Source organism: Camelus ferus, chromosome 8 (genome assembly GCF_009834535.1).
Source record: "Camelus ferus isolate YT-003-E chromosome 8, BCGSAC_Cfer_1.0, whole genome shotgun sequence".
In the NCBI taxonomy this organism is placed as follows: domain Eukaryota; kingdom Metazoa; phylum Chordata; class Mammalia; order Artiodactyla; family Camelidae; genus Camelus; species Camelus ferus.
The window spans coordinates 58,821,109-58,839,386 of record NC_045703.1 but is presented as its reverse complement, the minus strand read 5'-3'; the positions used below and the strand labels follow the sequence as shown (position 1 = coordinate 58,839,386).

General features: G+C 43.0%; 1 protein-coding gene across 1 annotated transcript in view; it reads right to left on the bottom strand.

The window, feature by feature from the left end:
- The window catches only part of SASH1 (SAM and SH3 domain containing 1), a 168,262-nt gene extending 150,625 nt beyond the window's left edge, over positions 1 to 17,637 (bottom strand). The window contains 1 exon segment of the mRNA XM_032485114.1: positions 16,811 to 17,637. Within this exon segment, the coding sequence (XP_032341005.1) occupies positions 16,811 to 16,963 (153 nt within the window). The 5' untranslated portion in view covers positions 16,964 to 17,637.
- Between the last annotated feature and the right edge of the window lie 641 nt (positions 17,638 to 18,278).

Here is an 18,278-nt window from a genome sequence, read left to right as displayed (position 1 = left end):
AGACACTTCAAGTCAGTCACTTAGAGACCTACCATCACCTCACCAGGCCCAGACAAAACCTCCAAGTACATGAAATTGTTCTTTTTCCATCTGAAGCTTTGTTCCTTCCAACACTTTCTTGAGCTTATACCTTATAACTAACTTCCTGAGCATAGCCTTTTCCTTCTGGTAACTGTGCCCTCCTCAAAACTTACCTCTATTTTCCCACCCCCTCTCTCCTTCCACTGAAGGTCCCTGAGCTGAGCCACATTGGCCAAGGGGCAGCAAGATGTAGAAGGTGCTTAAGGAAGGTGAGGATACAGCATTTGAATTCCTAATGAGAACTGCTTGGGGGTGAGAGCCGCAATGTGACCTCCCTCCTCATACCCTACAGCAGGAGAACCGACAGCATCTAAGTAGGGAGCACTGTGCCCCACCAACAGGTCTCAGTTAAAAAATGAAAAGGTAGTAAGAGTTCAATCCAACAAATAAAATGGCAAATAGGCCTCCTAAGGGCTGTAGATGTCAAACGAATGTTACAAAGAGTGGGTGCTAATGCATGTTCGAAGAAAAATACTGATTTTTCCATGTCAAGAGACCTACTAATAAAAAACGAGTCCAAAATTGTAAATCACATGACAGTGAAGGATGACAGTCATGAACTTGCCCAGTCAAAATGGGACACAGTGAGATACCTGGATCTTGCAGATCACAGAATGTGCAGTCTTTTGTAATACGGGTCTCCCCCGCTTTTTGAAAATTCGCTTCACATCACTCCACTCTTCCCTACACTAGTACCTGTTCTTGCTAATCAAAGAAAACCGAAGAGGATCTTCATTTTTATGAAAAAGGTGAAAAGCCTAAATGAAGATCAAGGTATGTTTTGCCGCGCACACCTGGAGCAGTGAGAGCAGCAGCGCCAAGCTCCTTCCTGGGACCCACACTCAGGTCTCCATCAAGACGCCATAGCTTTGCACCGTGTTTGAGCATCTGTGCTTTATCTCGATTTACAGTTGACCCTTGAACAACACACGTTTGAACTGTGCAGATTCACTTACATGTGGATTTTTTTCAATAAATATAGCATTGGTATTTTCACTTTATGGATCTTTAAATGTGGGGGAAAGTCTGTGTTCCATTAGAGATCACAAAGCACAGAATCCAAAGAACTAGAGTTTGAATCCTATTCTATCCACACCGTTTCCTCTTCCTGCCCTTGGGTGAGTCATTCATCAATTTCTTTGTTTTCGAGACAGAGATAGCAGCACTCAGATTTTTGTGAATTTTCGACTCAGGGGTGGCGGTCAGTAGCCCCTGACCACCACATTGTTCAAGGGTCAACTACACTTTGTGGATCTGCTAGTAAAGCACGTCCTACCTAAGGAAATTGCTTCTTGACTTTACACTGTTTCAGCTTCTGCAAAGTCTCAGGAACACTCAACTTCTGGATGAGAGGGTGGGCGATAGAGGGTGAGGGTGAGGAATGGGGGATGGGGGGCCTGTACTGATGTCTTTGACTTCGTGTTTCATTGTTGCTATTTTGCAATGTTTGCTGCTGTCAAAACTCTTGGGAACAATGCTCACTCTATCCCTGTGTTATTAGCAAGCCTGTCTACCATAGAGCCACCAGCCAGAACTGACTCTCACCTTGAACTTGCATCAATAGAAATCTTCCTTTTGGCCTTGAGTCATTTCCTTTCCCAACTATAGCAATTTCTGGTTTTACATTCTTCTTCAGTGTTGAATCATAAACTCTAAATGTGCTCAGGACAGCCAACTTGTGCATTTTTAACTCCCACATTACATTAATGAGGTGTCTACACCCCTTTTGACCCACTGATAAGCTTGATTCCAAATTACTGATTCCTCTGTCATTCTTTTAAGGGACTGCTCTCTGGTCCACATGCTCACTACATGGACTTTACAAGGCCCCTTGGTGAGTATGTTTTCAAAGGAAGGGCTGGCAGCTTGGGGTCATCTTTAAAAACCTCTGGGGCCCTCTTTCTTTGGGACCATGATTCATCTTCTTCCTCAACCTCAACCTTAAAATTTTCCTTTTCCTCTGCAAATCAGAAGTTTCTTAATAGGATGTCTGCTGGGCTGTGTAATAGTCTCCAAAGGGAAGTGACGAAGGTTTTGGCTTGAATCATTGAACTAGAGTTGGAAAAGTAATTTACAGTAATGTACCATAGGGAGCAGTCCCTTACTAACAGGATGGGCAACAGATGATGTGGGAAATTTTCTAACTATCCATTTTTATTGTACTTTACAACGACAGTTCTCTGAAAGCACTTACTCTGAACGAATGATGGGGATTAAAATTAATTTATTCTGGGGTCCAAACCTTTTAGGATGAATATCCCATAAGATTTTAATTAAAATGTCCAGTAAAGAATCCACAGAGAATAAAATAAAACACTATAAATTATTTCCATTTTCTCCATAGCTTCTCTTACTTTCATTCCTAACCCTCAGCAGTCCAGGGGAGTACAGCACTGACTCCCCAGATCTTGCATCATAGCCAAGATACCTGCGGCATTCTACACAGGCTCACTTTACCAGAGGAAAGGAGTACCAGGAGACATTTTGAGCAGTGGTTAACATTTTCATTCGGAAACCTCTATCACTCTTTTCCTAATATAATCTTTATGGACTACCATGATTCATCTCCTTTCTGGATTTGAAGGACTGAGGGCAGACAATTCAAAGGATGAGCCAAGTGAAATAGGACAGCCAGAGACTTACAGATATCACCACCAACATTCTTTTGGGGACATGCAGCCCCATCCCTCAAAACCCTTTGCCAGAGTCCCTGACCCTCCACCCCCCGACCCCCAACTTATTTGCCCGACCCTAGAAATCAGTTCAAAAAAATCTAGTACCAATGGGACTTTATCTGTTTTATCTCTACACCCACTCCCAACTTCCATTCTGGGTAGTAGTTGAGATGGGGAAGGGGGTGGGGTGCAAAGTAGCATGTCCTCTTTGGAGGATTAATTCAATTCCACCACTTCAGAACAAAGAAGTAAGGTATTCTTGTCTCCATTTCCTCGTCGCCTGCCCCCACCCTCTGCTCACTTTCCTCTCTCTCTGTACATACACAGTAATGACAGTGGTGAGCAGAAGAGGGAAAAGCCATCGGCACTGGGCTGAGGGCTTCTCTGGGTGGCAAGATGGGACACAAAGCAATGTCTCCCCTTTCCCAAGTCCACTTCATTCCTCATCTCATCAGATGAGAAATGCTGGACCTTCACCAAGGAAACTAACTGCACTTCCCTGTCTCTGTCTCTCCTGTCACTTCCCAGCACTTGAGGATGGAACAGAGGACTCTGTCGTCCTCATCACTGGCGGAACCCACCCATTCCCGATCAACAGACAGGCATTTGCAGCACAGGGGTCAGTGCAGCCGTGGTCAGGTTCTCACTGCAGCTCGCTGCTTTCTTGCTGGTCAAGGCGCTGGCCCACGCACAGTGCCTTGACTGGAAAAGTTCTGCTTTCTTTATACTTTCCTCCTTTTCCCTACAGCTGCTTCCCTTGTAGAAAGGAGGTACCAAAAACCCACTTGTATCAGTTTTCTAGGGCTGCTATATTCCAAAGTATCAAAAACTGGGTGGCTTAAAATAGAAATTTATTGTCTCACAGTTCTAGAGGCTAGAAGTTCAAAATCACGGTTGCAGCAGAGCCATGCTCCCTCTGAAACCTGCAGGAGTGCTTCCTCGCCTCTCCCTAGCGGGTGATGGTTTGCCATTCACTGCTCTAATCCTCCATCTTCATAAAGCCAAGTCTTCACGTCATCTTCCCTCTGTGTATGCCTGTGTCCGGGTCCAAATCTCCCCACTTTGGATTACGGGCCACTCTAACAACCTCATCTTAACTTTTTTTTTTTTTTGTAATTTCTCTTCTGTGTATTGTCTGTGTCCTTGTCTAATTGTTTTTTGGGGGAGACAGGGGAGGTAATTAGCTTGGTTTGTTTGTTTGTTTGTTTGTTTGTTTATGGAGGCACTGGGGATTGAACCCAGGACCTCGTGTATGCCAAGCACACGCTCTACCACTGAGCTATACCCTGTCCCCCAACCTCATCTTTACTTGACTAAACCTACAAGGATCCTATTTCCAAATAAGGTTGCATTCTGAAATAAGACTTATTACTGAACAAAAAGTTCATGATGCACAATGAAGCCAAACAAGCCAAAACCGTCGGGAGTTTGGAGCAGAGAAAACTTTATTGCAGAGTCATGCGAGGAGAACAGGTAGCTCACACGTGAAAAACCCTTACTGCCGGATGGTTTTGGGGAGCAGCTGTTATAGGCAAAACTTGGGGTGAGGGCTGCAGGGTGACTTTCTTCTGATTGGTTGGTGGTGAGGTAACAAGGCAGGGCTCCAGGAATCTTGCGCTCAGCCAGCTGTTGCCATCCTGCACCTGGGTGGGGGCCTCAGTTCCAATACAAGAACTCGAAGGAATTGTTATGTATATTCCTTGAGGAGGAACCAGGACTCTGCCGCAACGCTACACTATTTTTTCTCAACTCTAACTCCTCATTTCTGCATTCCCTCCCTCCTCTGAATAGCAACAGTTTGAATCTGCCCTTTGGAACTCAGGGAAGTTCGGGGAGGCTGAATGAAGCCTATTTCCTACAAACAAGAAATGGGGGACGTGGGAAAGATTTGTACCAGGGAGGACCCCCCCAGGATCCTGCTCTGTTTCAGACTGAGGGTTAAGACATTCATACGTCTTCTTTTTGGGGATACAATTCAACCTGTACCACCACCTCACAGGGACAACGAAAAGAGAAAAACAAATGGAAAGAGTACAGTGTTTGGTACATAATACATGGTCAATCAACACCAGCTGCCAAAAATATTGTTATTATTACTATTATCTTTCTGCCCCACAGAATCTTTGCTCAAAATGGCTTTATAAACATGTCTTCATGGCAACCAAGTTTCAAAGAATATTCCAACCATCACAAAAGCATAACCTCCAAATTCCATGAGAAAAAAAAATAATTACAACAGTTGACTGGGCAGTAAACTGTCGAATATTCTTTTTTCTACCCACTGAGCTCTGAAGCTTCAAGGAAGTGTGGAATGTAGGGCTGTGTAGGAATCAGGAAAGGAAGTCCTCCAAAGAATCTGCTGACGACTGAATTTCTAAGTTCCTTTGCTTAGCAGGAAAAAAATTTTGATTCGACCCTGCACACTCTCCCTACATTGCCACAAAGAATATATGATTGTATTTTTAAAAATACAAGTCCAAAAAGGACAACAGATACAAAAAGCGTTAGAAAACCAGAAGCCAAAGGACCAATTAATTGACTGCTAATGATCTAAGGAGCAGTGGCTCCAATTTAAAAGAAAAAAGGTGGTCATCCTTAGTTTCAAAAGATACTTCAGAGTGTTGGCTGTGTCCCTAGCAGTAAGGCAGTGACTATCAGCCACATCCAAGGCACGGCAGCAACACCAGCATGCTTTTCTCTGCATTAATAAAGCTTGTTTGGATTTAGACCGTTGGGGGCAACAGAAGGCAGTGTGTCACTACCCCCACCCCTCACTTAGTTTGCTAAGTCATTTTTCTACCAAAATAACATTTGGAGCCTCGTCCATCCTCACTGCCAACTACATTGCATAATTCGGTACTTGCTTATCTTGACCTTACTAGCAAATTCAGGATTTAAAGCAGTCTTGCTTTGGCTTGTTCACTTGGTCTTTGGCTGATCCTCTGGAACCATCTATAACCTAGAGCCCTGGAGCAACTCTTGCCCTGGATTTTCTTCTTTATATGTAAGGACTTGAAACAGAAAACCCATAAACTTGTCTGCAAGTAAGTCCACAGTACAAACAGTAGGTTTGTGTGTCTTTTTTTTTTTTTTCAAGGTAAACCTAATATCATAAACCCAAACTGTTGAAAAACTTTTTGGGTGACAACAATAGAGCTTGCCTTTCCCAGTGTTGTGAAAGTGAACCTTCCTGTTTTCCACAGTAAGAAGGACAAATTGGAAGTCATGAGAACTAAAGTTCAGCTGTTCTAGAATTTGTGGCAAGCTGGTGACGATGCGATACCAGATGTTTGTTTCTCTCTGCCTCCTTGGAAGAGGTGAGCCTGCCAAGTCTTGAGTGTTTGTCACACTGAACCACACTGTGGCATCTACAGGGACCCTAGGGACCAGGCAGCCTGGGTGGAAAACTTTCTGGCTTTACCCCCAAACTCTGCTCAAATAGCAGAGCCCACATGTGGCTGGGTCTGGTCTACTTCCAGAGGCATTTGAAAATACATGCAAAGATATAACTTCAGTGTTTCACCTCTATTTCACAGATAAAACAGATGAACTTAAGAAGTCTAGAATCTGCAGAAGCCAAAATCAACCAGAAATCGTTGAATTATGGGTATGGAAATATGGGCAATGAAATGTCAGTGTGTTTGAAAAGGACACCAGGGAACCCTAGATTACTCACCAGGCTAGAGAATTTTGGCTGCCAACAAGATTGAGTTTCTTGCAGCTATAAGAGCATTAAACCAGTCAATGCATGTGAAGACACACTATAAAGTGCAAGGAATTACATATCAATGGAAGTATTATCATCTAATCTCTAGAGCAGCACTTCTTAGAGTAAGGGATGTGACTTGTTAAAAATCTCTTGATGTTTAGGGAGTGTACTGGTTCTATTTGCTTCCCCTCCAGTTTCTATGGAAGCTCTTCCATCATGGAAGATATCCTGATTCCTAAAGACACCAGCTCTGGAATGTGCAGTCCGTCAGTGGGGTGACAAGCTGAAGAGTTCTTTGATAAATTCTGTCCTGTTGAAAGAATCCATAGTTCTTTGCTAACCCTAAAGCTACATCATATGGATTTTACTGCATTTTTCATGTATCTTTTATGAATCATTTGACACCTATTTACTTTAATGCTCATCACATAGCCTCAGTTTCATAATATCCTAATCAGGACAAATCACTACCATGCATCAGTGTTCCAAGGGGCTTTCATTAAATCACCACCTGGACACCACATGCTACCTAAGTAGAAGCAGAGGCAGTAATGACCTTTCCCCAGGAGACTTTGTCCTAAGGCTATATTTTGCGGCAAGCTTTCAATAAAACTTTAATTCACGATAAAATAAGCTTTAAAAATGAAATGTTTTATCTTTCCAGCATAAAGTATTCTAGGTCTTTACAGACTTTCCCAAAGACTTCAAATTCCTTCAGGTTTTCTACAGATGCATAATGAAGTTACCCCCAAATGGAAATGTATTTCAGTGGCATATGTATTACAAACTTGTACTTCTCCCTCAAACCAGAGCAGCCCCATTTTCTATCATCTTCACACTGACATGATGGTAGTTTTTGCAGCGTAGTGGTTACCACGTTCGCCTGATATATTCACTCTGACATGTGTTTGCAGGTTGCTTTGGGCTCTGATGGAGATACTACCATATGATGCTTTTATAAATTCTCAATTGGAGACTGAAGAAAGATTCCTAATTAAGATGCAAAGATACAGAATAATTTAGCAAGCCTGACAGAAACAGTGGTTAATTCAATAAAAACCCTAGGAAAATATTTCACAAAAAGGTTCAAGGTAATGAAAAAAGATTTAGTACATATTCACATGAGTCCAGCACTCAAAAAATAAAATCATTAGTTAAGCGGATGCTTTCAGTATTTTACATGTGTCTAAGAAGTCAACTATTAAAAAGATCTCATATTATTGTGCTATTTAATCACAAGAAAACTGACAATAGCAATCTGGACACCATTTAAACTGAAAATATGTTTTCATTACAATTATCTTGTCTCCAAAAAACCCTGCCTATTCACAAGTTTTATAAAGTCTCTCTTTTTTGTTTGTTTGTTTTGTTTCAGGGTGGGATGTTAATTTGGTTTATTTATTTATTTTTTTAAATGGAGGCGCTGAGGATTGAACCCAGGACCTCATGCATGCTGAGCATGGACTCTACCACTGAGCTATACCCTCCCCATCTATACATCCTCTTTAAAAACCCATTTCCTAACATGAAACCTGAAGCTAAAACTTTGAAGCAATTTATGCACTTACTTTTAAATTGCATGTTCTGAAAAGCACATTTGACGTAGATCAAATCAACAGTTAATATCAATCCTAATTTGAACATATGGAATCAGATTATCCCTCCATTTAAAGATGAGAGTGAAAGGAAATTAATTCACATTCCAGCTAAAGGAGATTTAACTACCAACAGCTAATAATAACAAACACTTATGATCTACTTACCATATGCCATGCATAGTTCTAGTGATTTAATTTATCTTACCAGACCCAAAGATGCGAGTACCTATCATCCTCATTTTACTGAGGAAACCAAGGCACCGAATGAATGGCCAAGGAACTCGCCCAGGTCACATACCCAGTAAAGGTAGAAGCCAGGATCTGAAGCCAGTCTGAACTGCTTCCTTTGTGCTTAACTTCCCTACAAAGCAATCTTTCAGTTTTCTAAGAGATGTTTATTTTTGTTGTTGTTTCTAAATGTTCTCATTCTGCTACTCTTTTGATTAAAACAAAAATTTTTAATTATTTTCTTATTAAGATTTTACTTTTTAGCAGTTTAAGATTGACACTTAGGGAAAGTACAGAGATGTCCAATGTATCTCCTACCGCTATGCATGGTTAGCCTCCCTCATTATGAGTATCCCCCACTGCGATACTGTGACTTGTGAGAAATACACACTGGGTCTTCCTCTCAGGCCTGGTACAAGGTTCCTAACTCTCAGAACTTGGAGTGATTGGAGTGTCTTTTGTTGTCATTCATTAGGAGACCCTTTAGAGCTCACCAGAGTTTATGCTAATGAGGTGACTTAGGGTGGGACTCCACTGTAGCCTCAAGACGTGGTCACCAGGAAGACCAAGATATCAAAGGGTAGGAACTTTCAGTCTCAACCCTCCCTTCCTTGGAGGGAAGAAGGGCTGAGAGGTTGAGTTCAATTACCAAAGGCAAAGACTTAATCAACCACACCTGCGTAATGAAGCCTCCATAAAAACCTAAAAGGACAGAGTTCGGAGAGCTTCCAGACTGCTGAACATGTGGAGATTCAGGGAAAATGATACCCCAGAGAACACGGAAGCTCCTTGCCCCTTGCCTCATGCAAATCTTCCATCTGGCTATTACTGAGTTATATCTCTTTATAATAAACTGGTCATCTAGTAAGTAAACTGGTTAATCTAGTTAGTAAATTGGTGTCCTGAGTTCTGTGAGCCGCTCTAGCAAATTAATGGACCCTAAAGGGGGGTTGTGAGAACCTCTGATTTATAGCCAGTTAGTCAGAAGCACAGGTAACAATCCAGGCTTGCCACTGGCATCTGAAAGAGGGGCGGTCTTTGGGATTGAGCCCTTAACCTGGGGGATCTGACACCAGAAGACAGTGTCGGACTTGAATTAAATTTGTGGGAGACACAGTCAGTGTCCACTGAAAATTTGAGAATTGCTTAGTGGTGTTGAAATATAACCACTGTATTCACCAGAGTAGTACGTTTGTTACAACTGATGAACTTACATTGTCACATCATAATCACCCTGAATCCAAAGTTTACATTCCGGTTCATTCTTGGTCTTGTTCATGTATCGATCCACTGTTAACAAAAACCTTCTGTGCACCATCTGTTCCTCCCTCCCCATCCCCACCAAGCCCTAGCAACCACTGATCTTTTCAATGTCTCCATGGTTTTGCCTTTCAAAAATGTCATATATATATATAAGTATAGAATATATATATATATACACACACAATCAGAATAAAAATCCCTTTCAGATTGGCTTCTTTCAGTTAGTAACATGCACTTAAGATTCCTCCATATCTTTTGATGACTTGATAACTCATTTGTTTTTAGCAGTAAATAATATTCCACCACACCTTATTTGTCCATTCAGCCAGTGAAAGACATCTTGGTTGCTTCCAAGTTTGGGCAATTATGAATAAAGCAGCTATATGCAGGTTTTTGTGTGGACATAAGTTTTCACTTTGGGTAAATACTAAGGAGTGCAACTGCTGGATTGGATGGTAAGAATATGGTTTTTGTTTTGTAAGAAATCACCAAACTGTCTTCCAAAGTGGCTGTACCAGTTTTCATTCTCATCAGTAAAGAATAAGAGTTCCTATTGCTCCACATCCTCTTCAGCATTTGGTGTTGTCAGCATTCCAGATTTTGGCCATTGTTACAGTGTGTAGAGGTATCTCGTTGTTGTTCTTGTTGTTTTTTGGGGGGAGGGGCAAGGAATAACAGCTTTATTCAGAAAGCCAGGAGATTGAGAAGACGGTGGACTAATGTCCTAGAAAACCATCTTTCATTGCATTTCCAAACAAGGGCATTTGTAAAATTGTTAATGGTTCATCTTACAAGTGAGGCTTTTAAAATCCTCTGAAAATGGATGTAAGCCTACAATGAAATACTTATTCTTAAGCTAGAATATTCCTTTCTTCTTAATAACTTAATATTGAAACATTCTTATTTTTAAAAGTGCCCAAAAAAGCATGTAAACTCTTTTTTTTAGCTCTACTGTGAAAAATGTGCTGGTTGATATCAAGTCTTAGGTAAGAGTATTCAAATGCCTAAAATTAACTCGAATATATTTTTAAAGTAACTAGGGCTCAGGATACATACTAAGGTGTTTTTTTTTTTTTCTTTCTGCCCTTCAATGACACTTTTAATTAAAATTACAATTACATGCATTTATTTTTCTTCCACTTTTAATTCTGCATTCTGGGACAGAAAATGAAGCCACAACCAGGCACAGAGTGATGTATAGACACACTGGACCTTCCTCACTCACTACTTGCTATAAAACCAAACAAACAATGGATGAATCACCAAAATCAACCGTGAGTCGAATCTGCATCACAGGCAGTAAGGAGAGCTGCAGTGTATCTCCGTGGACACACAGAATAAAAGTCTACAGGGTATTCATTATAAACCCAACTGCATTCATGTTTTCATCAGTGTAGAAAGGTGAAAGACAATAGGAGATCCCTTCAGAAAAGAAAGAATACTGATTACAGAGAGGAAGAACTATCTCACCGTCAAGCTTTTGTCTTCCAAGTCTCTGATACCCTAATGCCTGGGTCTCCAGGCTCCATGCTGGAGTCGTCTCTATTACATGACTTGATATGCAAGAAAAAAGTATAAGTTAGGTATCTCTATGAAGCATCTCCACTCATAAAGAATTAACGCTATCCAGTGAAACACCTTATGGAACAAAAGGTGGGACACTAGACAGCTAGCTGGCTGGAGCAAAGTTAACGAGGAACACACCCACCATTTTTGGATCTCATTACTAAATTAATAAATAGGGGGCAGATATAGCTTAAAAGGACTGATCAAAAGTAAGTTCCCTGATTACTTATAGATATTGAGTAAATATTGGGACTGATGGAAGCCAGATGATAGATAAACTGATACGTTTCATAAACATTTAGTCCAAGCTCTCATCTTCTCTTGCCTGGATCACTAACATAGTCTCCTTCAAATTCATCACCAACTCATTGCCCATAAAAGTTACATTTCTAAAAAGTGATCATGTCACATGCCAGTTTAAAATTCTGCAATGGCTTCTCACTGGCGCCTACAGGGTGATTCCAGCTACCTGAGTACTGGTACCTACCTCAGTGATCTGTACTTTCCCATCTTCATTCCCCTTGGCTCTGCCCAGAAGGCCCTTCCTTCTTTCCTCCTTAACCCTCACTGGAGAATACCTCTCAGGAAAGTCTACTGACTGCCAGGGCCCAAACTGAAAGGCATTCCTAAGAACTGGACTTCCTGCACCCCCACTGCTGTCCCCTCCCCCAGCTTTGTGCTCCTGCCTCCCTGGAGTGATGTGCACACTGCACCATGAGACTGGTGTTCATGGGAGGGACGGTGGATGCTGTTTTTCCTACAGAGAACTTTCTGGAAGCCAGGGGACATGTGGAACTAGTACTTAACTCAATAGCTTAAGCAAAAAGATTGACAGTCAATAGATGTCTCGATAGAGATTTGAAAGAATGAACTATAAATTGCTAGGAGTTAACTTCTGGGAAATAACTCATGATCCAAATCCCAGCTCCTCTGCTAACTATCTGTGCGATTCAGAACATGCAAGAGACAATAATGCTTACTGACCACAGTGAGAGGACCAAGGGAGGTAAGGATGGGAAAGGCCCCGCGCAGCACTGGACTCAATGCCTTCTGGGCAGAGCCAAGGGGAACGAAGATGGGAAAGTACGGATCACTGAGGTAGGTACCAGTACTCAGGTAGCTGGAATCACCCTGTAGGCGCCAGTGAGAAGCCACTGCGGGGACTGCCCCCAGCCCCACACAGCTGCACCTCTATCATCAGTTGCTGGAGTAGATGGTGATGAACAAGGATGCATGAACAAGATAGATGGAAGAGCAAGGGGCTACAAGGTAGAGAGTGACAAATGAAAGCAGGGCAGGAAGAGATGGGGGAGCATGAACGGTCACTTTAGTGCAGGGGCCTTTTTGAATAGCAAAAGGTTACCCACCCCAGCCAGAATGATAGGACTTAACTTTGTCTTTGACAAATAATTGAAAATCAGGAGGCCTGAGTTCCGGTCCCTACTCTCGGTACCTGGTGCCCTCCATTCCTTCTCTCTAAAAGAGGGAGTTTGAGGGCTCACTTCCAAGGTCTCTTCAGTCAGTGCCTCCCCTACGTCATCCAGCAACTACTCTACTTATAGAAGCCACTGGCTTTCAGCTGGCCAACAGGAACATAGAATGAGGATGAAGTCAGAATATTTGAAATGGGGGCTGACTCTCAGATTCCAAGACCTAAAATTAAGTCTTTAGCTGATAGGTTTAACATAAGACACCACCCAGAGAATATGTAAATTACATCTTAGTCCTTACAAAGGAGTTTGCATTTTAAAAGCCACCTAGGGATCTCACGGACATCTCCCCTCCCCCACGTTTTGCCTAAAACTACAAAGCAAAGGAGGATCTTTCAAGGACATCATTAAATAGCAAGACAAAATAAACCTAACAGTTAACGTAAAGAGAAACTTAACAGATAAACCTACTACATTCTTTTCTGTAGCTTGCATAGGAATTAAGAGTAGGGGAAGGTCCTCTGTGTTGAGTTTATCTACACAATGGCTATTTTCTAAGCAGTGCTAGGAAAGGGGTGTAAATTGTAGGAACATAGCAGGGAAATGTAAGGTTTGGGGGAGGTGCATCTTGCAGGATCCTGCAAACAATAGTCATTTATTAACTCCCTTCCTCTCCATTCCCAGCAAACAAGTAGCTTGAAAGGCCTGTCTCTGCTTTAGGTCCTCAAATTCTGAAGGAAAAATTTAAGAACCATCACAATCTACCAAAGGGATACTCAGTGCTGAAAATACAATCTACCACATCTAACAACTTCAGTAATTCCTACTTTAAAAAAAAAACACCCTCCCCCACAAAGGAATGTTTTTTCTGCAACCATGGAGTAAAGATAAAGGAGTAAAATCCCACAGAATTCTAACTTCTTCTGCACTTCTCAACAGAAGTCTAACCATGTCATCGCAAAAGGTGACAGGCTTTGAAAACCCAGGCAGACCACATGTTGCAGAGTTAGAGAACAGAAAAGTACATTTCACAAGAAGGCCACGGTTTAATTGCTTAGGGTTTACAAACATTTCGCAATTTGCCATTACGTTTTCAGTGGAAGCGCCAGGATTTGAGTTTGCATGATGAGACTGTCCAAGTGGTAGCTTCAGCACGAGCAAAGTTTATTAAAGTCTTGATAAATGCACCCCATTATAGCCAGTGCATGAGTCTTTATAGAACTGTATTTTGAAGTGGCTTCTGCATTTGAGAGTACACACTTTTTTCCGTTTTTAGTCAATGAAATCCTGTTCTCAGCACCCTGTAAGTCCCAAGCCCTAGAGGTAGAAAATTAGTAAAATACTGACCACTGCCTTCCAGGCCCTCCCTCACAACCGACAGTGTTTTTGTAAACTCATTTTCTCTTAATTCTGTATCTATTTACATATTCACTTACTAGACATTTATTCATTCCAGCATGCTCAAACATTTTGCAAGCCATAAATTATATTACTTCTCTAAATAAGCAATTTGTTAACAATTACCTAAAAGCAACTAGTTGGTGCTGAACCATGCAGGGCTGAATTAATTTAAATGCAAAATATGTCCTAATGAGCTCACCTATACTGTATTTACTGAGATCAATGCCTCTGGGCAACACCCTTCCCTGGGTTAGAACCAACAAAATCTGCAGGGGATGGAGGCCCAGTGCCTCTCACGGTTCTGGACCATCGGAAGAGGGGAGCTGTGCTCATTCACTTTGAAAAGCTTTAACCTAATAGGCTTTGAAGTTTATTTTTTACACTAAGAAGAATCTAAAAAATAAAGTAGCATCTGTTCCCTGAAATTGGCTAAGTATGATGTTGGATGTATAATTCCCCTACTACTTCTGCTTCCCTCCTGAAGTTCAGTGTTGAAAAACAATCATCCAAATAGCATTTGCCTAAAATAATTTCTACCAAGTTGATGCGGGAGAGTTAACTCCGGAGCATCATGGCATCAGGCTCCTGACTGGCGGGGTCAGGGAACTGGGGTGCAGTCTGGCATCGCTGCTAACAATGCATAAGGGCCATTGATCAAGTCACTTCACCAATCTAGGCTGACAGACGATTGCAAAATCCCGTATTTTAAATACAAAATGAAGGAAATGGTATCTTCTATCTCAGAAAAAAAGTCAACTGTCAGTTTTGTGTCGATCTATAGTTTCTAAGATATAGTTTCTTACAAATACTTGGATGACAGCTTTCTAAAAGCAGAATAAAGACCCTTTTCACCTTTCACTTCTTACAGGCATGGACAAAGGAGAGGTAACCTGTGTCTTCTTCATCTGCATTTTCCTAAGGAGCACCCTTGATGCCCAGAGATGAGGAAAATGAGACTGTGTTAAAGATGGGAAAGCATACGTGAGAATTACCTGCTTGGGACAATTTTTACGTTCTTTCAGCCTCACATCGAACTACTAGCTCTGTAAGAAACACATATTTTCTTTTCTCCTGCATCTGCTCTTTGAATAAACAGGTTTGGGCTTCCAGAGCCCCACCCCATCTCTTAACTCAGCCAAAGAACACTGCTACAACTGACCCAGCAGCGCTGGAATCTGCCAGGGAAAGGAAGGCAAATGTTCAGAAAGTGCCCACATTTCCATTTCAGTGAGTCCCTCTAACCCTTCCCTCCCTAGCCCATACCCTAGTAAGGGATGCAATGTGACATTATCAAACCAATTTTCTCAGTGACTGAAAATTTACAGACTGAGACCTAAGCAAGAAATAACATGATAAGCTTCTTGCTTGATGAACTTAAAAACCTATCACCACAACTTTTATATGTTCATTAGGTTTTCTGGAATTTCACTGAAGGCCCATATTCATCAGTAATGCTCAGAAAAGGCAAAAAGTCTAAGTTTAACATTTTTTAAACAAACGTTTTTTAAAATATCATAGAGTAAGAAAAGCAGATAGTAATCTTTGACCAACCTTCCCCAGCTCTCTGTACAGAAATAATTATGTGCACCAATGGACACCTGCAAATGGAATAACTGCGGCTTTAGGATGTCTGGAAAGATGAGGCACAGAACTATTTGCAAGGGAAAAAAAGAGAGAGCTATCATTTGCTAAGCACCTACTACATACCAGTGCACTGAGAACTAGCTATTTATCGACTTAGCTAAATTTCAGAAAACCTAAGAAACAAATCTTATTGCCTCACTTTTCAAGTGATGGAACAGAACATCAGTGGGGTTGGCTACCTTGGCCAAGGTCATGTAGTCAGTCAATGCCTGGGCTTTGAATAACTCACTCCAAAGCCCAAGAGCTTATAATTACTGTGCTATAAAGATGGTTTCATCATTCCCAAATGAGTGTTTCTTTCTAAAAACTACACTTCCTTCTACTAAAAAAATTAAAGATCTCCAAGTAAATCTAGAGCCTTTCCAATGATCTACATCATTGCCAGTTTCAAATCTTTAAACTAAAATTGACTTTTTATATGTGGATTAAGATGTCTGTCTGTAATAATCCGCACCCATCTGATTGCAGTCTGCCTACCTACAGCTCCACCAAACCAAACCTACTAATTCCTCAAGGCACTGAACCTCGAGTAAGTTAACGCTTCATCTTCGATGCCTAAGAACTATTTTTTGGAAATTATGCCAAATCCATGGGCGGTTTTAGTTACTGGACATTTCAAAATACATGACAATACAGATTTAGCAAAATAAGTCCTATTGTTTTTGGTTCCAAACACATAACAACAAACACCCTGTAATTCTACAAGCTGAAAAACCGCAAACAACAAAGTAAACTCTTTGTGGTTCTTAGCAAGGAGGTAATTGTTTTCCTCTCCTGGTCAGAGAGCAAATGGTGACGAGGTAAACATCAGTAACATCAGCCTCTTCCCAAGTCCCACTGTGAAGCTCATCGGCCAAATACCATTTATTTACATCTAGTCTTTGAAGGACTCTTTCCAAGCCTTTTACACACCAACTTCTCAGCAGGTGTCCCAGATTGAACTGTCGGATATCATACCTGGTTGTTTAATACAGAAGTAGATATAGATATATCTTTGATGTGCTCTGTGGCTGGTTATTTTTTAATTAGGGTCTGAAACCCTAAATCGAGTGTATTGAACCTCCTAAGAACTACAGCCCCCGAGAAGGACGACTCGGAGGAGTGGGCTTGCCGAGTTGGCGAGCGCGAAGGGAGCCCGGGGTCGCCGAGGGGCTGCGCTGATCCGCGGGCCCGCGACCCGCCCGCCCCGCGCCTCGGCTGCTCCAGGTAACTCACCAGGATGCCCATCACGTCGGTCCAGAGCCGGGAGAACGCCTCGGACATGCCAGTGCCCGCCTCGGGCTCCGGCGCGGGCTGGGGTTCGGGCTGCGGCTCGGGCTGGGGCTCGGGCTCGGGCGCCGGGCCGGCAGCTCCCGCGTCCTCCTCCATGGCCGGGTCCCCGGGGCGCCCTGGCCCCGCAGCAGCGCGCGCCCGGCCCCCGGCGCCGGTCCACGCCCGCCGCGTCACCGAGCCGCGCCCCCGCGCCGCATCCCCCGCGGCCCCGGCCTCCGACCCGGCTGTGGGTCCCCGGCAGGCGCCCGCACCTCGGCTCTAGGTGGCGGCGGGCCGCGCGACTGACAAGTCCAAAAACTTTCCCAGCGCGGCTCGGCAACAGGGTAGCAGGAGGCAAAGTTCGCACCACCGAGTTTTACGGCGGGGAATCCTGGCAGCCCAGAAGCAAGGCCACCCGCGGCAAAGGCGTTTCTTCCTGTGACGGGGACCGACTCACTAAGGCACGCGGCTCATTTCTCCCAGCAAGTCTGGGCAGGGCCCCGCAGGGTGACCGCGGTGGCTCTGGAACTTAGAGGGAACTCCCCGGGCCCCCTCTCTTCAAAATGAGCTCTTCCAGCTCCACATGACTCTCCCCTCGACGCTAACTAAAGAAAGCGTTTAGCAACAAAAGGTGCTCTGATGTCAGGCTCTTTGCATGGAAATGAGCCGCAGACAGGAGAACAAATCGCCTGTTGAAAGCGCGGGCGCGCTGCGGTCTCCCGCCTGCACAAGTTTCCAATCACGCTTTTCACTGAAACAGTTCTGGTCGCAGAAACTCGAGAAAGTTAATCGTTAAGCTACCCCTGCCGAAAGAGTTCCTGAGTAGTCGATGTCGTTACAATGCACACCTCGCCCCTCCCGAAGTCGAGCGACCTCAGGAATTACAACTCCCGCCTCTGGCAGCCAAGACTTGGAAAAACAAGTGTGAAAAGCTCGGGCACGAGCCGTTGTTTATTATGAGTGGGGACATTTTGGTTCCTGGGCGCCCACGACGCCGTTCCTTGCTGGGGGTGTCAGCTGTTAGGGGAAATGAGCTTTGAGTTTTAATGGTTCCTTTACAGTCAGGACAGAGGCAAGGGCCATTTTTCAAAAGGAAATGTTACGGTTGCAGCCATTTAGCCATTGCACACTTGGGGCCCTGTGTGTGTTTTTCCAAGGATAAGATCCATGACGGATTTATTTTATGAAGGAAACAGCCCTGTAGAGGTATTTGTCCTTTTGTGATTCTTTCTTTAAAAACCACTCAGAATTTTCCTGGGAGATCACAATCCGTGTCACATTTGATTTGGTGATTGATCACTTTGTGAAACGGCTCAGAAACCACGAGGAACCTCCCCCATGGTAAAGGGCTGAGTGGTACAAAAAAGCAGGTGAGGTGCCCCGGGGAGAGAGCCCTTGCTTGTTTTGGAGGCCTCCTCTGTTGTTTTTTACC